This window comes from Peromyscus leucopus, chromosome 1 (assembly GCF_004664715.2).
Source record: "Peromyscus leucopus breed LL Stock chromosome 1, UCI_PerLeu_2.1, whole genome shotgun sequence".
Lineage (NCBI taxonomy): Eukaryota > Metazoa > Chordata > Mammalia > Rodentia > Cricetidae > Peromyscus > Peromyscus leucopus.
Genome location: NC_051063.1, coordinates 125,181,360 through 125,202,909, shown reverse-complemented (window position 1 = coordinate 125,202,909; position 21,550 = coordinate 125,181,360). Strand labels below are relative to the sequence as shown.

Here is a 21,550-nt window from a genome sequence, read left to right as displayed (position 1 = left end):
TGTTTCTATTGCCGCTGTCCCAGCCCATACATAAACGTCGGCAAAACACCTATACACATAAAATAAATCTTTAAAGAGCTCACTAAATTGAATTAGATCATTGCCTAATGTGATCAATTTTCTCAGCGGAACCGGAGGTTAGGACGTAGCCACACACCAAGGGAAGACCGTGTAAGACACAGAGGGAAGATACTTTTCCTACGAGGCAAGATGAGACGTCTTAGAAGATGCTAACTCTGCCATTGGTGCCTTGAGCACTGTGGGTAAACAAATTGCTTTTGCTTCAGCTGCCCAGTCTGTGGCACTTGGCTGGGGCATCTTGCCACCATCTTCCCTAAAAGGTGGGATGCGGATGTGGGAGGAAGGCAGGCTGTGGTCCTTACTCACTGATCCACATGCACTTACCCAGTGTCCCTTGCTACGTAAGGAACTGGAGCTCTCTATTGAAGACCGAGAAGCCAGTGGAGGAAGCAGGACGTTGAAAGCCTGGAGCTTGGCAAGGAAGGATTTCCAACAAAGCTCCAGGCTCTGGCTAACCCAGAGGGCCCCAGAGGGTGAATCGCAGAGCAGAGCAGGCTGCCCAGGAGGGGAGTGAAGCCTTCTCCAGAGTAGAGCATCAACCTGACGCCAAGGTACTTCTGCAAATGATCATGCTGGGAGACAGATGGACACATCTAGAAAGAAGTCTGGGTTGAGATCTGGGTGGAGAGTCAACAGTGTCCTCGATGGTGCCCAGCATGAAAACACACTTTGGTGGGGCCTGACACTCTAGTCTGAGAGCCCAACGTGAGGCTGTGGCCTCTTGAGGGCAGGACATGTCTCTCTGGCACTGTCCCAGCATGAGCCCCCAGAACACTGCCTGACCTGTGCCAGACACTCACTCAAGAAATGCTCGAGAAGGGAACAGAGAGGAACAAAGGCAGTACCAATCGGGACCTGCAGAGGATCCAGAAACCGTGCTGATGCTTTAAGCAGAAAGGAGTCTGATATCATCCAACTGGGGAAGCTGACAATTCCTCACTGAGGGAAGGACCTGGAGTGTCCTTTGTACAAGGCCTGCAGGCTGGATTCCCAGACCCTGCAGGACTGGCTTGCTGGGGAACATGGCCACTGCTATGCTCTCTATCTGGGAGGCAGGAAACTACGAGGCAGCCCAACTAAAGGTCTGCTGGGCTCAAGAACACAGCTCTGAGTCGAGTGTGATGGCGTGCACCCGTGTGCAATCCCATCATTTGGGAGAGGCAAAGGATCGGAAGTTCAGGGTCATCCTCACCTCATAGTGAGTTTGAGGCCTTGTTTAAAATACATTTTTTAAAAAACCAAAAGTTTACCTGTGGCTTGGAAATCGGAAAGGAAACATTTTCAACTATGAAACTGCATCTCAACACCCCAAAATCACAGGATGGTACCCTGAAGCATCTTGTTGAAGACAGTCAGGAGATAGCTCCTGCCTCACTTCCTCCCTGGGAAAGGATACTGATTAACCTATCAGATTCAGAGCTAGAATACTGGGATTGAACTTGGGCCCTCTGCAAGAGCAGTATTTGTCAAGTTGACATAAATCCAGCCGGCACAGCCTGTAAACCCAGGGATCCAACACCCCTGACTTCTAAGGGAACCTGTACTCCTGTGTATATACCCACACATGAACACAGACATAATTAAAAACCAAAATAAACCTTAAAAAAAATTGCCATGTAGTAAAGAAAATAGGCAGAAATATACTGTCTTTCCACAGCTTCTTTTTTTTCAATTATTTTTATTTTATGTGCATTGGTGTTTTGCTATGGGTGTCGGGTCCCCTGGAACCGGAGTTACAGACAGGTGTGAGCTCCATGTTGGGTGCTGGGAATTGAACCTGGGTCCTCTAGAAGAGCAGTCAGTGCTCCCAACCACTGATCCACCTCTCCAGCCCTTTCCACAGCTTCTTATGTCTGCAAGGTATAGCTTTCCATGGCATTCTGTGTCAAACACTGGGGACATGGGACCGAGGCGATGGCTCCGTTGGTAAATGTTCACCGTGAACACGAGGACCTGAGTTTGATCCGCAGCACCCATGTTGAAAGCCAGGCATGATGGCTCACTTATTTTTTGTTTTCTATTCTCTGGCACAGGGTTTCTCTGTATAACAGCCCTGGCTGTTCTGGAACTGGCTCTGTAGACCAGGCTGGCCTTGAACTTGGAGATCCACCTGCCCCTGCCTCCCACTGGGATTAAAGGCTCACTTGTAATCCCCGCACTGGGGATGCAGAGCTGCTCAGTCCCTGGGGCTTGGTGACCAGCCAGCCTAACCTTATCAGTGAGCCCTAAGTCCTGATGAGCTACATTGTCTCAAAATTCAAAGGGGGAGGCTCCTGATGAATGACCCCTGGGACTGACCTCTGACCTCTGTGGTCATGTGCACCTGCACACACACACACACAAACTATTTTTAAGAGTCAGTACGAGAGCCAAGCATGTGAGCATATGCTTGTAATTCCGGAATTTGGGAGTAGAGGCAGGATCATGAATTCAAGGTAGTCTGGACCATAGAGTGAGTTCCAGAGAGCTTAATACACGTACCAAGACTCATGTGGCTCATGCCTATACTCTGCATTTGAGAGGAGAAGGTGGGAGGATCACTCACAAATTTGAGGCTAGCCTGAGGTACGTATGTAGTGAGTTCAAGGACACCCTGAGGTGCCTAGTCAGTTCTGTGTCGGCCTGGACTCTGGAGTATGACCCTGCCTTCAAAATACAAACCAAATAGTATTCCAGAGGCTGAAGCAGGATAGTGAATTTAAGGCCAGCTTGGTCTACATAATACAGGAGAGCCTGGGTTACAAAGAAAAAAAACATACACTTGAACACGTTAGACTATGGAGCTTGTTGACACGGCACTTGCCTAGCATGCTCAAGTCTCAGCTTCAGTCCCTGCAAAACACACACACACACACACACACACACACACACACACACACACACACACACCTGTCTTCCAGCCAGGTGTACTAGTGCACAGCTGTAAGCCCGCCCCTCAGGAGGAAGATCCACGACAATGGTGAACTCAGCTCAAGGCCCTGGCCCTTGGGCCACCTAGTGAGACACTAACGCAATGAAAGAAAAGAAATCAACAGTTCCTCTGGATTCTCACACCGGGTCAGCCACTGACTAGCCAAGACTTCCCAGGTCTGGGATTGGGGTTTGCCAGGGTGGAGTCACTCCAGTGTTCACTGCATCAGAACAGCTGGAGTGGGGATCAGTAATGGCGTGGCACAACAACCCACCCAGCTGTTAACCCTAGCAGATTTTGTGCCGTGAACAAATTGGAATGCTGCAAATCCTGCACCCTGTTACTTAACAAGCCTATCACTTGAGCTGGCATCTAAGCACGCTGTAAATTGTCACAGTTGCCGCACGGTGGCGCGCCTGCTCTTGCCGCCATGGAAACTCTTGAAGGATGGTGGTTTTGACAAGTATCTGGCTTTTTTTTTTTTTTTTTTTTTTCTTTTTTTTTTTTTTAAGCCGGTTTCATTCTGGAGCCCTGGTTTGCTTGGAACTCACCGTATCGCCCCAAACTCTCCTGAGGGAGGCGATTGCAGGCTTGAGCCACTGGGCCTGCTTCAGAAGCCTGGCATCCAGAACGTGTGCCCTTGACTGCACTGCAGTATGACTTGGGCGCTGCCTGCCAGGAAAGGCACACAAGAAGGCTGGCTGGGCTTGGCAGGAGCGCCTTTGAGTCAGAGAACTGGCAGTCACTGGACAGAATCCTGCTAAAGCGGGTCAAAACAGGGACCAGAGTCTGCTGCAAGAGAGAGGCAGGGATAGCTCAGTTACCCCCAACCTCTCCCTCCCTCCTTCCCTCCCTCCGTCCCTCCTTTCTTTCTTGAACCCCAGGGTGTTTTCTCTGATGGCTCCCCTCACCCATCTTCATCCTTCTTGGATTTGTTCCCTCCCCACTGACTTTCTCAGGCCACTGAGCTCCTCTGCAAGCCCCCAGCCTCGGCCTTGCTCCAGTAGACTCGGGCTGGGCTGGAGATCAGTCTGCACACGGTTGGTTATCAGGGAAAGCAGTGGCCCCAGGTGCTGTAAACAGGGCCACAGAGACCCACCAGGTCTAGTAGACGGGAAGGTCCTAATGGACACCTCTGGGTCACAGATGGGCTTTGACTTAGAATCTCCTTTTTTTAGCAAAGCATATGTTTTCTTTTACCCATTTACTTTTCAGAAGTCTGAAGCCATGTGAGGTTCAGCATCACAAGGATTACGTAGCCAATGGCGTTTACAGGAAGGTTGCTTTGGAATTCGGCACAAATCATGCTACTCTTTCTACAGGCCTGAGTTACCTTCCCCCAGATTACCCTGGTTTTGGTCTGTCTGCTTCTAAGAATCACTGTGTTGTTTTTGCTTTGTACACACACGCACATCTCTTGCCTAAGTGGAATTCATTTTCATCTTCAGGCATAAACATCTTCAATTTTAAGCAGGGCTGAGTGTTCTCTTCGGTTCCAGAGACCTCGATTATGGCCTTTGGAAAGCTAATTACCTTTTCTGAGCTATGCCTCTAGCAGTGTGGGCTCAGAACTCAGCACATATTTGTTGAGTGAATGAATGTCAAGAACCCGCCCACACTGTGGCCGCTGGGAACATCATGTCTGCATCTTCAGAGATGTTCCAGACTGCAGCTGTGAGACCCGGGCAAAGTAAGCCTCCAAATCCAAGCATCCCCTATACTTCCAGGCATTAGATGCCTCTACCCCACCCAAAGAGAAATAGCTTTCGCTTTTTCACTTTCTGAGATCTGTAGAGAAGGACCCTGGCTGAGAGGAAACCACAGAGATCAAGAAGCAAATCTGGGAAGGGTCTGAAGCCCCCAGGCTCCCATTCAACTGTCCTGGTGTCCCCAGCAACGCAAATGGTGCCCTTGACCCACGGTAGAGTTTGAAAGGTAAAGAGGACCCAGGAGCGGGAAGAGATGTCCATACAGCAGAGGCCTTGGTGTAGCTAACCGTCCAGATGCGGGCGTGGCACCGCCCACTTCTCTCACATCGAGAAGTCTTTCCCGCCGCCAAGCTAGGCTCTGTGCGCGCTTGCGTCCGAACAGAAAAGTCCAGCAGAGGGCGCTGTTGGACAATGCGCGGAGCCGCGTCAGCACGCCAGAGCCGCTGGGTCAGCACCGCGGAACGCAAGGAAGGAACTGTGGGCGGGAGTGTGGGAGCCCCTTAAGAACATCTGTGTCTGCAAAAGCTTTCATTTAGTCTGTCCAGATCTCGGAGCTCTGCTGGTCTCGCCAACTGCAGTTCTGGAGCCCAGAGGAGTGGGAGGGATCATTTGAACTGCAAAGGGTTCTGGTCTGGTCAGGATTCCTCTCTCTTCCTGCTTCCCAGGCCTATCAGGAGCGGCGGCGTCTGCGTCCTGAGCTCCACCTGTACCCTTTCCTTGGTTGACAGTCCCTCATCTTTGCCCTCTCATTGGCCTCTCCGTGGATATACTCTATAAGTCTGTGTTCCTGGGAAGTTGGGCTAATCCTAGGAATGGCCAGAACAGGCAGGCCAGAGGCCTGATCGACTTCTTGAAGCCCTGTGCATCAGGGTTGGCCCAGGACTTGATGACCTGATAACCCCAGAGCAAGAGGGTCATGCCTCAAGTGACCTTGCTCTGGGAAAAGCAGTGGCCAGCCTTTCCTGGCCATTCCTGGGCCACTGACATTCCGAACTTGCTGTTGTTTCACGGGTTCAGGGTCAACACACTGTCACTTAGAGACAGTGTCAGGATCCTGGCCTGTCTAGGGTGTTTGTGGGACACGGGGCCTCGGAGTTCTTCCCAGGATACCCACCTCCCGAGTTGATCTCCCTGCAAGATTCCCACCTCTCTGTAGCCCCAGTCCCTGTGGGAGGAGAATGGTGTCCCTCAGCCACGGTCGTGGATCTGGAAAGGCACAGCTAAGGACTGTGCCCAGCCACTTCTCCGTGAACCTAGGAAGCTGTCACGCTAGGGAGGCATGCGTGGTCACAGGGCACAGCGGTGCTGCCAGGGGTGATTCCTACTGAAGGTGGGGGCCCTTCCCCCACGCCTCCGGTTTAGGGGCCGCTTTGAAGCACTGGAGGGTGTCTCACCGCGGGGACCCGAGGGAAGCCAAGAAGGGACGACCAGCCGTGAGAACGCAAACGGAGGACTGGAGACCTGGAGACAGATGGTCTGTGCAGGTTGGTCTCTCCCCCGTCCAGTCCCCTCCAAAACCAAGCCCTAGCCCAGCCCCCAGCGGCCAGCCAAAGGGCGTGCAGGTGGAGGGGAGTTGTGACCTCTGTTCTTGGGTGAGCCCCGCCGAACCTCGCAGCGAACCTGCCCTTTTCTCCGGTGACTGTCCCTTCCTCCAGAAGAGGCAGCCGAGGGCGGGAGCGTAGGAGCCGAGCATTGAGGCGGGGGCCGCCGCCGCCGCCGAGGCCTAATGGATTCAAGGCCTGCGGAGGCTGAGGCGCACCCGCCGGCCTGCCCGCGCTCTCAATAGCGGACAATGGAGTCCCGGGGTGACCCGAACAAAGAATTTGGAAGTAGTTAAACTGCAGAACACGTTCTGGGCCTGGGTGCCTCCTTTCAAAAGGAGCGCTGGGAGAAGAAAGGAAAGCGCTGGGGGGTGAAGGGGTGAGAAAATGCCCAGGGGAAAAGTTGGTAGGTCGCCCTAGTTGACGCCAGCTACCAGACGCTAGGAATTCAATAGGAAGTGGGGGAAGGGGGGAGACTGGCCCAGGCTGCCAGACTGCACGGAGAGCCTGAGAAAGTTAGGGAAGAGCTGGGGTTCCAAAACAAGGGGCAGCCTTCACCCCGGGCAAGGACACCCCCCCCCCACACACACACACACTCGAGATCAAGCCTGCAGGTTAGTCTGATCAGAGGCGCCAGAGGAAGAGCATCTTCATCTGGAGAGCAGAAGCCCGTGGATGCAGTGTGAGGGGAAATGTTTGAGCCCTTCAAGGTTTCCCAAGAACAACCACCCCCACCCCTCTCTCTAGGTCCGGGGGTCTAGATCCTTATCTCCTGGGGGTCTCTGAGGCTGCTCTAGCAGGTCTCTGAACATGTCTCCCTCTTAGATCCTCTTCTGGAAGCTTCTTTCTGGTGTCCTGTCCCCATCCAGTTCCCAAAGTCTGATTCCACATTCATCCTGTCTCCTCCTCGGCTACTTTCCTCCCCCCCTCCCTTTCTCCTCTTTCCCCTGCTCTTCACAATGGGCAATCTAGATTCTTCTCATAAGAAAAATCTCATTATTTTCCCTCAGGCCTTCAGGTAAGTGTAGATTGAGGCCATTTGATATTTTATCTCGTATTTTTCTGAACTAAATTTTCCACAATGAACACCACCACACCCTGGGAAGAAAAGACGTCTAGAAAACCAGCTAGCTATATGTGTCTCAAATTAATTTATAAGAGGAAGAATCTAGAAAAATCGTGAAGACCCCTCCCCAAAAAAAGTAAGAAAATAACAGAGGGGGGGGGAATTCGGAGCGAGACCAGGAAGAAGAAAGGAGCTGTGGCCCGCACAGCTTCCGGGAGGTGGTGTCCCAGGAATCCCAGACAGCACTCCCTATTCAAACGGCTCCCTCCTTTGGGAGGCGATCAGTTTGCAAGGGGTTAACTGCGTTGCTCATGAACTTGGCCTGTCTGTCTGGCTCGTGATGAATGATGAGACCCGCTGACAAGTTCGGCTGGAGGGACCTCCCCTGCTGGGGTGGCGAGAGAAGCACTCACTGGCAGAAGGGACCCTGAGCCGAGCCACCGGGGCGCCGGAGGAAGAGGTGGTTCCGCAGGTCAGGCACTCGGGTCTGCCTGCCCTCTCTGTTCCCGCCTCCTCTTGACCTCTCGCCCCCTTCCTTGTAGCTTCCCAACATCATCTCAGAGCACTAGAATTTCCAGGGGCTCTGTCTCTGAGTCCCAGAACCCTGTGCCCGCCCTGCGGACAATGCCTCGCTAGCGCGGTGCAGCCGGGCTCGGGAGCCCGCCCCGGGGAGGCCGGATTCAGCATTTGGACAGCGGCTCGGGGGCGGTCTGCGGCCCAATGAGTTTGCAGGTGCACCGCCTACGGGTGAGGCGGGGTGGGGGAGGCACTGGGTCTCGGAGGAGCACGCTCCAGCCTAGCACACAACCCAGGCTGTCAACGAGACACGATCCTGCGAGCTAAAAGGTCCCTTCCGAGCCCACACAGGGACCCCAGGACCGGCCAATCCCTCCTGGGTCCCCTCAGCCATGACTTGTGTGTGTGCAAAAAGATCAAAAGCCCCCACTTGGAGCCCAGAACGCAGATGCCCCTCAAGCCCTGGGCTCTCCATTCTTCCCCGAGCATCCTGGATCCGGCAGCTTGGAGCTGCCAGCGAGATTTCCTGCCCTGGGTTTGTCACCACTTCCCAGGTGGTTGGTGGCTCTGGGTGAGCCCGGCGGTGCGGGGCCGTTTGCGGGGAGGGTTGCTCGGACGCAAGCTGGGGCGCGGGCTGGCAGGGCCGGGTCTCGGGGCAGGGCGCCCCTCGCCTCCTGCCTCCGCCTCTCCGTTCCGCACTGGTCCGGGTGAAGCCAGGGGGGGCGGGGGGAGCCGCGCTGACGTCACTGCGGGCCGTGCCCGCCCGAGAAGGCGGCGCTGAGCCGCTCAGAGCCCGGAGAAGCGGCGCGCCGCCGGGAGCCCCCGCGCCACCGCCGCCGCGCCGGCCTCTAGCAGCTCTCGGCCACGCCACCGTGCGGGCAGCGGCTCCTGGGAAGGCGGCCGGAGCTGGGCCGGAGCCTGGGGACTCGCCTGATCCTGGGCGACCGAACCACCGTCACCGCAACCGCCCCACCCCCGCCGTCGCCTCGTGGGGTCCCGGCCCCCTCCCGGGTCCGTAAGTTCCACTGCCTTTTGCGTCTCGGCCAGGCCAAGAAAGAGGGGCTAGGGCGCCAGGGCGGTAGTCTTCCACTAGAACCGCGGTCAGGGAGCTGGCTGGACTGGGTAAGGGGCCTGGGGTATCCCTGTGGGTCCCTCTTGGGTATCTCACCGGGCTCGGGGCTTTCCTTGACTCCTGGAGGGATGGGGGCTGCGCTCTGATTGTGGGTCAGGGCTCAGACATCTCCTGCAAATCGTCAAGACCAAGGTCAAGGGTCTTGGGACAGTGAGACACGCCCACGGTGTTCAGAAAGGGACAGGGTGAGGGGTCCGAGGGAAGTTGTGGGAAGGTAGAAAGGTCTGAGAGAAAGAGAGTGTTTCTGAAAGAGGTTGCAGGGAGTCCCTCTCCCTAACTCCTACGCGTGACTCCCCTCTTCTTTCCTATCCCTCAGCCCCCACCAACACACACAAATAACCTACAAAGTGGCTTCCTGGAAAAAAAAATTTTTTTTTTTGAGAAAATGCAACACCCAGCTCCCACTCTAAACAAGATTTATGACGTCCTTTTCCCCTTCTGAAATGGGAAGTTGGGGAAGCCCTTCTGTTCAGCACCCCACTCTATGCTTTCGGACAGGCCTTTGGATCTGTCTGTGGGTGTCTCTGAAGCCTCCTCCAGCCTGGTCCCCTTTGAGCTGTGAAGAATGAGGGAAGCGTGCAGGCTGAGACTGTCGAGGGGCTTTTATGGGAGACGCTTGGGTGATGGGGTGGTGTAGTTGGCCTCAGCACAGCCAGGAGGTAGCCGACTCCAGCAAGGGAGGTCCAGGCCAGCTCTCTGGAGCAGTGAAAACATCCAAAAGAACACAAGCTCCGTGCCATTGTCGGGGGGATGGGGGAGGGGGAGGGTGCTGAGCTTGAAGGGGAGACCCTCTTTGAATCTTCATATTCGGGAGCTGATAGATTCTTTAGCCTTGGCGGCGGGGTGGGGGAAATGGAGTTTGAGGGTCTGGCTTTCAGTTAAGGGAGGCCAGACAGGCAGGCTAAATGGACACCGAGCTGGGGTGCACCTCAGGAATCTCCCGCAGCAATACTGGCTGCTAGAGGTCCCAAGGAAAGGCTTGGCTTTTTGAGAGGGGTGTTTTGAGGTCCCTGTTTAGAAGAGCCCACACCCCACCTGCCTACACCTCAGCTGCTGAGGAAATAGGCTGGGTTGGAAGCCAGAGAGGGAGCTACAGCCCAACTGGCCCTGTGTATTTGAGGGCAGGTGTGGAGGCCTCTGTACCCTCTGGCTAACAAGGACCTGGCTCCATCTGAGGGAGCCCAAAGCTGGATCTCCCAGTGAACGGCCCTTCCAGCCTCCAGACAATAGGGAAGACCAGCCTCCTCAGAGCTTGGGCCTGAGGAAGGAACGAGAGAGAAAGGCAGCCATAGGGAAAGGCACCTGGAATTGGCCTGGGTTGTGGCTGGAGATTCTGTGTCCTAATTACAGCCCAGAGGGGATCATTCCAGACTGAATGGCAGGCCAAGTGGCTGCATCTGCTGTGCTCTCTCAGCCTCAGGCTCCCGGCCTCAGAATCTGGGCAAGTCTGGTCACAGGACAAGGGTGTGAGTGAGGCTGTGAATCGTCCCCATCCTCCTCCGGACCCCTGAACTCATTGTGTCCTGAGCGAAAGGTGCCGGCCTGTGTCCTTTCTGGAGCTGAATAACTACCACAACTACCGATAGGGAACAGAAACATGGGCCAGAGGCAAGTGGAGTTCAGGTAGCCGGTGTTTGCCTGCAGGTGGGGGAGCCCTGGCATACAGAGGGCTGGCACAAGTAACACCCCGACCTTAGGGGCAGCCTGAGGAGAAGGTGTGGTGTGGGTTTCCTGAGTCGAGGGGGCTCTAGAGCAGATGTGTAGTTTCTGCAGATTCAGATATGGGCATCAGTTAAGGACTTTTGTCCCTCTGTGGAGCTCTGAGGATGAACGATGGAGTCTCACCTTTGGTGAGATGTCTGGGGGCTGGGCTTCCCCGGATATTTGCTTCTCTAAGTAGCTGTAGGGCACCCCTAAGGCTCGGGTTTCCAACCACAGCTGAATGAGGAAATTCTGGGCAAGTGGAATTGCGAGGGGGGAAAAAATGCCAGGTGGGCAGCCCTCAGCACCATGGCCAGGGCCCATCAGCAGCCTCCAGTTTTCTGGCTGAGCCACCCACCCGTACATCCACTGCCTGCTCTTCTCGGGACGTAGGGACTGTGCTGGGACAGTAGGCCAGGGACTGGTGTGGGAGTCATCGAACTCAGACTCAGTCCAGAGTGCAGATGAGGAGACAATCAGGGCTGAGGTCAGTGGGGTCTTCCTTGCCTAGTCTCTGCTCCGAACAATGTGTCCTTGCTGGGTGCTGACCTGGAGGCTTCCCATGCTGTACATGGGTGTGGCTACTGGTGGACGGCCTGAGGAGACTACCCATTGCCCTACCCCATCAGAACAGCCCCCAGATGGCAGGCAGCCGATGGCTCAAGGTCCACTCTTTCTGTGGTCTCCTTCCTGAGAATGCACCTAGAATGAGCCTGTCATGCCTTCATGCCCCGGGCACTGGAGGGTGGGAAGGAAGGAGTCTCCATTCCAGGACAGGTCTTATTCCAGCGTGGTGTGAGATCTTCTGCCTGGCTGGCCTCACCTGCTCTGGCAAGGGGCTTGCTTTCCTAAAAACAAAACAAGACAGCAGAAATGTGGCTTTGGTGGCATTGACCCGCTGCACCTGAACTGAATGCAAAATCGAGCTTTTTAATCTTTCTCTCAGAGCGCTCACCCGCCCTAGGCTTGCAGGCCAGGGCTCCAGTGCTGTTACCGTGAGCCTGACTGAGGAGCCATTTTGTGTGGTACCCTGCTTTTAATCGCACTCTGAGAATGCTCCTTCTTCTTCTTCTCTCTCTCTCCTCTTTCTCCTGCTCCCGACTCCCCCTCTCTCTTCCCCCAATCCCCCTCTCAGGTGAATCCGGCTTGCACCCCTCCCTCTGCCTCTACGGTTCCACCCAGCCCAGCTCAGGGTGGCCCAGAAGGACTAGAGCTCAGGAGGCCGCCCACACTGACAGACACACAGCTAGATGGGGAAGGGTGTGGATTCCAGGAGCTGTAGGGGGAGGAGAAAGGGGCACCTCCTAATTGTGAAAATCCTTTAGAGTTAAGCACACAGGCCCAAATTCGAGGTTCCTTGGAGAACCTTGAGGTTGGTAGGTCCGTAGGTCGGCTGCTCTCTCTCTCTGTTTCTCTGATGCTCTCATCTAGGTCTGGCTTGTGGCCCTTTTCTGGAGAGAAGGATGTGTCTGTGGGGTGGAATTTGGAGAGAGGTGCTGCTAGCTGGCTTGGTCACAGGCTGACGGGGGGGGGGTGACAGTGAGAATACAGCCCACCTTGGGTTTGGGGTCAGGATGAAAATGGGACAAGTCCAAAACAAGCAGCAGTGTAAAGAGGTGCATGACAAAAGCTGGTACTTGACAAAAATCCAGTCGTGTCATTTTAAGGGAGAATGCTTTAGATGTGTTTAGAAAAATCCTGAACCCCCTTCCACTTTGGGCCTATTCTTTGAACCCACCCTGCAGGGATTGGCTGATGGAGAGTGTCCAGGGATTTCCAGCCCCACTAAAACAGGTCTGAATGAGTACCCCACCTAAGTCTGTAGTGGTCCCTGGGAATACCTTAGGACGGGAGTCTCTGGGCCTCCTGCATAGACACTGATGGAATCCTAGAATCTGCGAGCCTACTCTATTGTTGACTCTCTCTCCCTAGCTCTTAGATTTCAGATCTTTCGAGGAACATCTGGGGACAAATATATCGAATTTTTCATATTCAATCCTTGGCCTCCCAGGGATGGATGACCTAGGTGAATCAGAGGCCCCAGAGTGGGAGGGTAAGCACAGGGCACAAGGAGGAAGGGAGTGCTTTCAAGTGAGCACCTATGACCCACTCATACTTGGGAGGCTGAAATGGGGTCATCAGTTCAGTGGCCAGGCTCAATTCCACGGTGGCTCTGGGAAACCCAAGATGTCAATCCTTTTGCCCTGTGAAGCCACTTGGAGTGAGTAGGCCAGTTGTGTGCTGTGAGCAGAAAGAGGGCAGGAGATGCTTTTTTTTTTCCCCTGTGGGAGATGAATAGGAGCCCAATTCCGGCCTTGGATATCTTCAAGGCACCAGGGCACAACCGATTGCATATCATTGGCTGTGCCTAGGAATAACCAGAGGGAAGGGACCCAGCAGCCTGATATCTAGAACCTGGTTTGAGTGTAGCATGCCGCGGGAATCCCTACAAGTCAGGCGCTGTGTATGGGATACACTTACTGATCTAGACACAGGAGGACACTCCATCCCTCCCTTAATTCCCAGTCTTTACCGCGTAGTCTGCACAGTGCTTGGGCAAGGGGAAAGAAAGAGAGAGATTAAAGATGAAGTGACCGGTTCGCGGTCTCTCAAGCGCTCACTTGGTTGCCCCAGCGAGACCACGACCTTAAACCCCCTCCCTCAAACTCTAACTCTGGCGGTCTGCGGTGGCTGCCGGGCACCCAAGACTTTGGGGGGAGGTCAGAGGGGCTAGGGAGAAAGGCCAGAGTGTGTGCATCCAGGGAAGCAGGCCTAACGCTTCTGAGGGCAGAAGGGGCGCTCCCCTGTCCTCGCGGCGCAGAAGCCGTGAACGCCGAGGCCATTGTAAGGCTGGGTGGTGCCGAGCGCGGGAAGGGGGCTGGGATTTGAATGGGGGCCCGTGATAGGCCAGTTCCCGGACTGACGTCACTTCCCCGCGGGGCGATTAGCTTGGGAGAGGAGGGCTGACGGTCCAGTGCGCTGGGGGCCGCCGGGGCGCCCGAGGCTGCCCAAGCGCAGCGCACCGGTGCCCCGAGTGCGCCCCGGGTTGCCGTCGAAGCGGGCCGCGGACGCACTGGACGGGGAACTGGGGGTGGAGATGCCGCGAGGGCGAGGGTGGACGGGAGCTGGGCGACCCGGGTAGCGGGAGTCCGTGTGTCTGTGTGTCTGTCGGTCCCCTCTGGCTCTCCGCGTGCGCCCGAGGCTGCGGGAGAGGCGCCCGCTCAGGCCCCCGCGCCGGGTCGGCAGCGGCACGTGGGGCCCACAGCGCGGCAGCGGTGCCGGCGAAGGGAGGCCCGTTTCTCTCTTTGGTTATCTAGCTGTATGAGTGCCACAGAGCCGTCATAAAGCTAGATAACCGAAAGTAGAAATGACTCTCACAACTTCTGCGTGCGATCGCCCGCCCGGCCGCCCTGGCCACAGGAGCCAGAGGAGTCCAGAGAAGCCCACGCCACCCAGGGGACTCCAACTCGATGGAGCGGCCGCGCCCGGACCAGGTATCCGACCTCGGCTTTCCCGGGGACACCCGCCGTGTCCTGGAGGCACTCCCTTCCCCTCCTCCTGGTTCCCTGCCCCCTACCCCCATTCCCCAGCGCCGAGGCTGGAACCCCAAAGTGGAGTGGGCTGGGGGCAGGGAGCGGGCTGGGGTTGCGGAGGGGTCGCTGGCGGGGAAGGCGCCAGCCTTGCCTTCACCCCATAAATCAGGCTAGAACAATCCGCGCCCGGAGCTGCGGACGGGGATTTTGGGATGCAAATGCGATGAGAAAGAGGGAGGGGGGAGAGGAGAGAAGAGAGAGGAGAGAGAGGGAGAGAGGGAGAGAGAGAGAGAGAGAGAGAGAGAGAGAGAGAGAGAGAGAGAAGCGGTAGGCGGTGGGGTGGGGGGAGTAAAGGGGTGGGCAGGGGGCTGCCCTGCCGCTAACAATGCGGCCTTTATCGAATTATTCGACGAGTCAGCCCCTGAGCGCCATTAGCATACGGCTGGGGGGTTGCTGGAGCTTCGCCCCTCGGTGAGGTCAAGTTCTTGATAATTTGATCACTTTTCACCGGCTCTGGCAGCTGCCTTTGTGTGCAGTTGGGGGGTCTGTGTGCAGCGTGAAGCGGAGCAGAACTGGCGGGGAGTGGGCTCAATGGCAAGGGGCCTAGGCGGGGGCCTCCCGCCCCGACCGACCGGTCGGCCCTGCCCTGCATACAAACCAAGAGCGGGCTAGGCTGGTGGGCGGGAGAGACCCAGCCTCTGCGTCGGCCCGGGTCGGACGACTTGAGCCGCCGCCTCCCCAACTTCCCCAACTGGTTAAGGGGCAGCCGGGGCCTCCGGAGCTCCTCTCCCTCCCGCCCCAATAAGTGGCAGCATAAGATGTATTACAATGTCTAGCAAATAAAAAAGCAATTGGGGGAAAATCTGAATTCCGTTCCCATGGCAACCTAATGCTGCACACCGGCCACTCAAGCTCCAGGTCCCTCTTAGCTGGGCGCAGCGAGTGGGGCGTGCCGCTTCTCAGCGCAGGAGGTTCTTAGGCCCACGTAGCGCGGAAGGTCCCCTTTTGAGGTTAATCTGCCTCCAGGTCATTCTCCTCCCTGACACTCCCTTCACCCCCTTCCCTTTGTGAAGTTTGGGGCCCTTGCAACTTGGAAAACCATTGGGGCTCCTTCCACCCTCCTCTCCCCACCCCCCCACCCCCCGTGAATGGAGACCCAGCTGAGGACCCTGTGGAGCTGTAGAGAAGAAAGGATCCAAAGTCAGTCAGTTCACATTCCTTGAAGGCTTGCGGTGCTTTGCGGGAATATCAGCAGCGTATGAGTGCTTTAACAGATTGGCTGGGAGGGACTGGAGCCACCATCCTGACTTGACCCGTTTTCATTTCCTTGAACAAATAAGGAAGCAGATCTGGGGGTGGGGGACTGACTGACTCTTCCAGGGTCACTCAGCTCAGAAGTGCAGAGGTGGGCCTTACCTAGATCCCCTCACTTCCATCTTGGCCCAATTCAATCCCAAGAGCCTCCGCCTTAGTTATTTATAATATTGGTTTCTCAGCCTCTACCCCGAAACCTGCCCAACCCCCTTGTAAGAATAGAAATCTTTTCCCACCTTCGCGCCTACAAACCGTTTTTTTCCCCTTTGCTTAGCAAAAATTATTTTAACAACAACAAAGATTGCATGTGTTTTTTTTTTTTTTACAAAATTCAAGTGGTACAATAGGGAAACCCCTTGGCTCTGGGAAGGGGCAAGGTGTGGCTGAGGTAGATGGAGACTCTTCACTGTATTGCTCTTTGAATTTTAGCTATTGACAAAATTAAGAGCAGGCAGGCAGAGGCAAGAAAGCAACTGTCTCTGGTTGCCTCCTCCTCAGAGACGATCATTGTGTAGAAGGACGATTTCCATGATCCTGTTGTGATTCCTCTCTATTTTGAAAGTCCAGACTGCTTTTCTTGGCCTGTGAAGGGTCGCTCACATGTTTGGGGACCCAGGAGCACCACCACCCCCAGCATCTCCTGGGCCTGCCCTCCCTTCCTAGGGCACTTGGGAGCCTGTGTGCTGATGGTGACCTCATTTCAGAGGAAAGCAGAGCAGTTCTCTCAGCCTGCTTGCCCAGCACTCCCTGCCTCCACATCTCACAGCTGGGCTGGGGCTTCCATGGACCCTGCCCCACGGCCTAGATCCTTCTCTCCCACCACCCCAACTCCTTTGCTATTTTGGAAGAACCGGTCCTTCTAAAGCCAGGATGGCTTCATAGCTTCACAGCTGTGTCTGTGCAGTTCAAATGTGTGCTGCTTTTAAACACCGGTTCCCTTACTGTCAGGGGCAGGCCTGAACCCCCATTGGGAATCCGAAGGAGGTTGAGTCTGAGCCTGAGGAAGTGCAGGACCCCCCCCAACTTGCTTTCTATGAAGGAGGGGGAAAAATCTGCTGATACAAACCTCGAGCTTTAGGGAAAGGGTGAGGGCTTCGAGGGAGGTAGTGGTGGTAGTTGATGGAATGGGCATACTGATTCTAAATCACAGAGTTTATCTCACACCCATCAGAAGAGGCTTTCAGGGGTGCCAGCCTATCCATTTCATCCTAACAGAGAGATATTCAAATCCCACCCTGGGCACTTGGAGCTCAAGACACAGGCTCAAAATTATGTTCCTTATCAACCTCCCTAGCTAGTTTAGGCCTGGAGGAGCCAGCAAGGCTTGAGGCCTCCTCAGCCTTTGCTTCCCACCCACCCCCCCTTTCCATTTGTTCTCCAGGTCTCCTCTGGTCTGACTGCCCAAGTTTGGGCTACACTGTTCCAATTTCCACTAACTAGTCTCTTTCTAAAGAAAAGGCTCGTGGGCCCTGGAAGTGCGGCTGAAAGCACAGTTGGAAGCCAGAATTGGTTGGGATCTCAAAGACGTCAACCCCTTTCATTTTACAACTAGAAACACGGAACCTTTCGCAGAAGGTCGCGCGGAGGCCACTTGGTAGGGCAGGGTTGCGGGCAGCCCTTGTTGATGGTGAGGCTTCGAGGACTTCTTCCTTCCCGGTCCACGGGATTTCAACCCTGAACCACACCGGCCTCCTATGGGCCTCAGCCCGGCCAATGAAAAGCTGGCATCAGCAGGCATCACCGAAACGCAGGCTGCTGCGAGGCCAGAGGCCGGCTCGAGGCTGGTCCAGGAGTTCTCGACCGACCGACCGCAGTCGGACCTCCCGGGAAATGGGAACGGAGCACGAAGCAGCAGCGGGGCCAGGAGGCCTCCCAGGACCCGGCGCGACGCTGAAAAGCATGAAGGGTCGGAATTAGGCCCTCATTTAGCGAGCGTTACTAATCCGAAGTTACAGCGCTAATTCCCTGATCCCGCCGCTCCCACACGCAGCGCCGGGATTAGAGGCGAGGCCGCCGCCCGCCCCGCCCTCGCCCCCAACGCGCAGCCCCGCGCCCCGGGGTCCGCGGATCCCGCTAAGCCACTGACCGCGCCTGGCCGGCCAGACCGTGCAGACCGGCCTGCCCAGGGAGCCGGGCGGGGAGCGCTCGGCCAGGATCCCCAGGACGACAGCCTTGCCCGGACTGATGCACCCTCCAGGGCCCCGGAGAAGCAGCGCTGCCGGCCGCCGAGCGTTCTCCCACCCGGGTGTCCGCACCCAGAGCAGCGGCCCTTTGGAGGCTGCGGCGCCATTTTAATCGCCTTCTCTTCCACCCTTGGCTTCTCACACGCGTGGGGTGGGGTGTCCCTGTCCCCTATTTCACCCAGACTGGAGCCTACCCTACCTTCCTCCACCCTGGTTTAAATGACCAATCAGCTCTGGCCTAGGGTGGGATGCGCGTTACCATGGCGACAGCCAGAACCCCCTAGTAGTGCTACCCTACACAGAGGGTGAGTCTTCATCCCACCTGGAAGGGTGTAAAAGGAAGTTGGGGGACAAGCGAGAGGCAGGGGGCTGAAGCAAGGCTGGGGCACTTTATCCTCACACTCACTCCATATGTCCCTATGTAGATGTGGACAATGTGGACCCCATCTTGGTAGCTATCTGGGCTTGTCCCTGCTTTTTTTTATTTTTTAAATCAGTTTTCCGTCCACTGAGGATGAGCTCTCCATGATCTTTCTCATCTTGGTCCGGAGGTCCCTCTCCCTCTTCCTAAGAGAGTAGCCTTCGGGAGTCCCAAAAGCTTTTCCCAGACTGCCCTCAGGTTAAGTCCTGTGATTTCAGGCAAGTCAGTTTTCTCATCCAGAAGATAGGATGTTTGCTCGGGTGTAGTCAAGGAAAACACGTATACAGTAGGTGCTTTATATATAGTAGGTGCTTTATATATAGTAGGTGCTTTATCGTGGTTAACAAGACCTGTCGGGTTCAGACTCAAACGCTGTGATGCCCTTTCTATCCAGGGTAGCCACATTTGGGTGTCTCACGGATTCCTAGAGTTAGCTTTCGATTTCTCCTCCAGACAGCTGGAAAGTGGAGAGAAGGGAGGGTCGTTAAAAGTAGAGCCAGGGTGGGGGCTGTGACTGGAACAAAACCTTGGTCAGTGGCTCTGAGAATGGGCGGCCGCGGCTCCTGTAGCGCTGGCTCCTTCCTTCCCTCCTGGTCCGGCTTAAGCACCGCTTTAAGTGGTCCCGGCATTCACTGGCCAGCCCCTCACCGCAATTGAGCTGCAGGGGTTTGAAAAGAGGACCAGGGCCTCAATGACAGGACCTTGGGCCAGGCTAATTGGTTTTGGTTCAAGGGGATACTGGATTTGTGAAAAGCTCCAAACCGCCTTTCCCACGCCAGAGCCAGGTCACAGCATTATGGAGAAAGGTTGGAAGAGATTGGGGCCAGGGGAGAAGTCTTGGAGCCAGGTGCGTAGGGCCGATCCTCTTGTACTGTCCAAAACACCCCTCTGTTTGAAGAGTAGGGGATTGTGAGGGACCCCGGGAACACCTGTGTTTAGGGACAAGCAGGTCCTGGAGACAGTCACCCTGCACACCTGGGCTATGCCAAGAAAAAAGTTTCCCACCTCTCGCCCTTTGGCTAGCCCTCCTGGTGAAGAGGTCCCACTTTCCCTGCTGGGATCATTCAGAAAAAAAAACAAACAAAAAAAAAAAAAAAAAAAAAAAAAAAACCAAAGATGGTGGAGTTAATAGTTCTTGTCCCAAGGGCTAGACCAAACTTGGGCTTTGTCCTGAGACTGTACTACTGTTGGCCTCAAGAAAACCCATCTATCCCTTGATAAGTCTCTAAACTACCCCGAGCATTAGCAGACACGTCAGAAGTAACAGGAAATCCTCAGTACTTGAAAAACAAAATGGAGATCCAAAGGTTTCTTTACAGTCTCAAAAACCAAGCATTAATTGTAATATGCCTAAAATCTATTATGACTGCACAAAGTTTTATTGTAAATGCTTTACAGTGTGTATCTTAAAATGTCTCAGATACCTATGTGTTTGCACCAAATGGTATCTAATATACCCATTCTTAAGTGTGCATATGTATATATTTTGTTGACATGTAGAGTGCTACGCTTACATTAACAGTCATGGGAATGTGCTATAAGAGTCAGCTTTACTGGATTTTTTTAATGCTATGGATGCCAGGCAAGTGCTCCACCACAGAGCTACATCCCTAGTCCAGCCCTATTTAAAGTGACATTGCATCCACAAAGACCTGTGTATTATCTCTATTGTGTCTTGAATGGAACATTCCAATGTGATCACAAGCTGAAGAAACTGCCTCCCCCAGGCTTCCAAATTTTGCCCGGTGTTTGCCCATCTGAAGCATATGATAAATAGGAAAAAGGTACTTGGGAGAGATAGAGAACTCTATGTATTCCATTTTCTATTTTTATTTCTATTTTTAATTGCCCAGAGCCTAATTTCTCCGGGCCTCTGTTGATTTGCACATTGGAGATTCGTGTGTAAATATGCATGTGGCATGTGTGCACGCCTGGGCCTTCTTATCACCAAGTGTGCGTTCTTGGTGTTTAAATACACACAGTCCACATCGACACATGATTATGGGCTTACTATTTGCCTCTTCTCTAGAATCGGGTTAATTTTCCCTTGGCTAATCCTCAAACCCATTAAGTTCTCCTCTCCCCACCCCCACACACACAAAAAAAAAATTGCAAACCCTACTACAGACCAGTGGGCTTGCTTGCTCCTCCAGCAGGGAGCCCTTCAGGCAGGGTGCTGGAGTGAAGGTCCCTATTAGGCAGACTTCATTAATGTTACCAAATATACCCCGGCACATTTACTCGTCTACTATGAAGTATTATCATAAATAATTAAAATTAAACTGCACTTGTCAAAATAAATGAACAAAGTAGAGTTAGTGATGTCTTTGCTTTGATTTGCTTGCTAGGGGTTTTTTGCTTATTCACTAATTTGAAGAAAAGAAGAAAGAGAAGGAGGAAAGAAAGAACAGACTGCCATGGGAAGGGCAGAGCTGTGGAGAGAGAGGAGAGGAAAACCCCTCAGTCATCTGCCTTGGGTTTCCAGTCATTAGGGCACTCTGGGAGGCTGGAATGCAGCCTCAGACATCAGCTCATAATGAATATTGAGGTGTGGATGTGGAAGGGGGGATTTCTTTGTTTACTGAGGAATGGCCATGGGAATGGGGGAGAGGATTGCCTTTGGGGATTAAGGAGTGGGCTTTGTTTTTATGAAGGGCCTTACTTCTTTTCTGAAGTTTTCTGCAGCTAATTGATTCAATTCAGACATTCCTCCTCCCCACTCGGCCAGCCAAGGCCTCGTGCTTGTGAGATGTGCACAGTCCTGTTTCCCCATCTGCTCTGGCCCCTTTCTCCACTGTGACCCCTGAGAAAGGGTGTGAACCTGCACATCAACCAGAGGCTCTGGAGAGATCAGTTAGAGGCCGACACCTTTGGGTGGATATGTGAGGCACACACACGTATTCCGAGAGGCATGATTTTCATCTGGAAATAGATTATAGGTGTACAGTTCTATGAATTCTGACAAATGCATTTACACCCAAGACAGCAGTTCCCCCCTTCCAGAAACTTCTCTCTTGCTTCTTCCCAGTCTGCCTGCTCCCACACCCCTTGAGGTCTCTGTCAGTTTTACCTATTTAGGGTTTCATATAAATGGAATGTATGCCGGCACTTTTTAAGAAGGAATTTATTTCAAGTCTGGAGGGAGCTCACTGTCCTTGGAGGCCTGGCTGAACATGTGCCCAGGAATATGGGACTTGGGTCAAGCATTCTTCCCCTCAGATGGACCTAGAAGTCAAACCTGTAATTAGATGGGGGTGGGGGCTGGTTTGGGCTGGTCCTTCCGCAGGAGAGCCCTCTTCTCACCCTAGGTCTGTTAATGAGCTGGGGACAGGTGAGCCTCACACATTCCAACTTGACTGCCTCCAGCGGCATCCAGGGGCTGGTGGTGAGCTATTAATGGAAGGTGCAGGCTTTGTGCTAATTAGAACTCTTCGGCTTCCAT

The 21,550-nt window shown here is 54.4% G+C and overlaps 1 protein-coding gene across 1 annotated transcript in view; it reads left to right on the top strand.

Annotated features, from left to right (window-relative positions):
• The first annotated feature begins 8,028 nt into the window (after positions 1 to 8,028).
• LOC114696137 (uncharacterized protein C11orf96-like) overlaps positions 8,029 to 21,550 on the top strand; it is a 31,938-nt gene continuing 18,416 nt past the window's right edge. Inside the window, exons 1-2 of the mRNA XM_037208267.1 lie at positions 8,029 to 8,055; positions 8,430 to 8,835. Coding sequence (XP_037064162.1) covers positions 8,029 to 8,055; positions 8,430 to 8,835 — 433 coding nt within the window. The remainder of the gene's footprint in view (positions 8,056 to 8,429; positions 8,836 to 21,550) is intronic.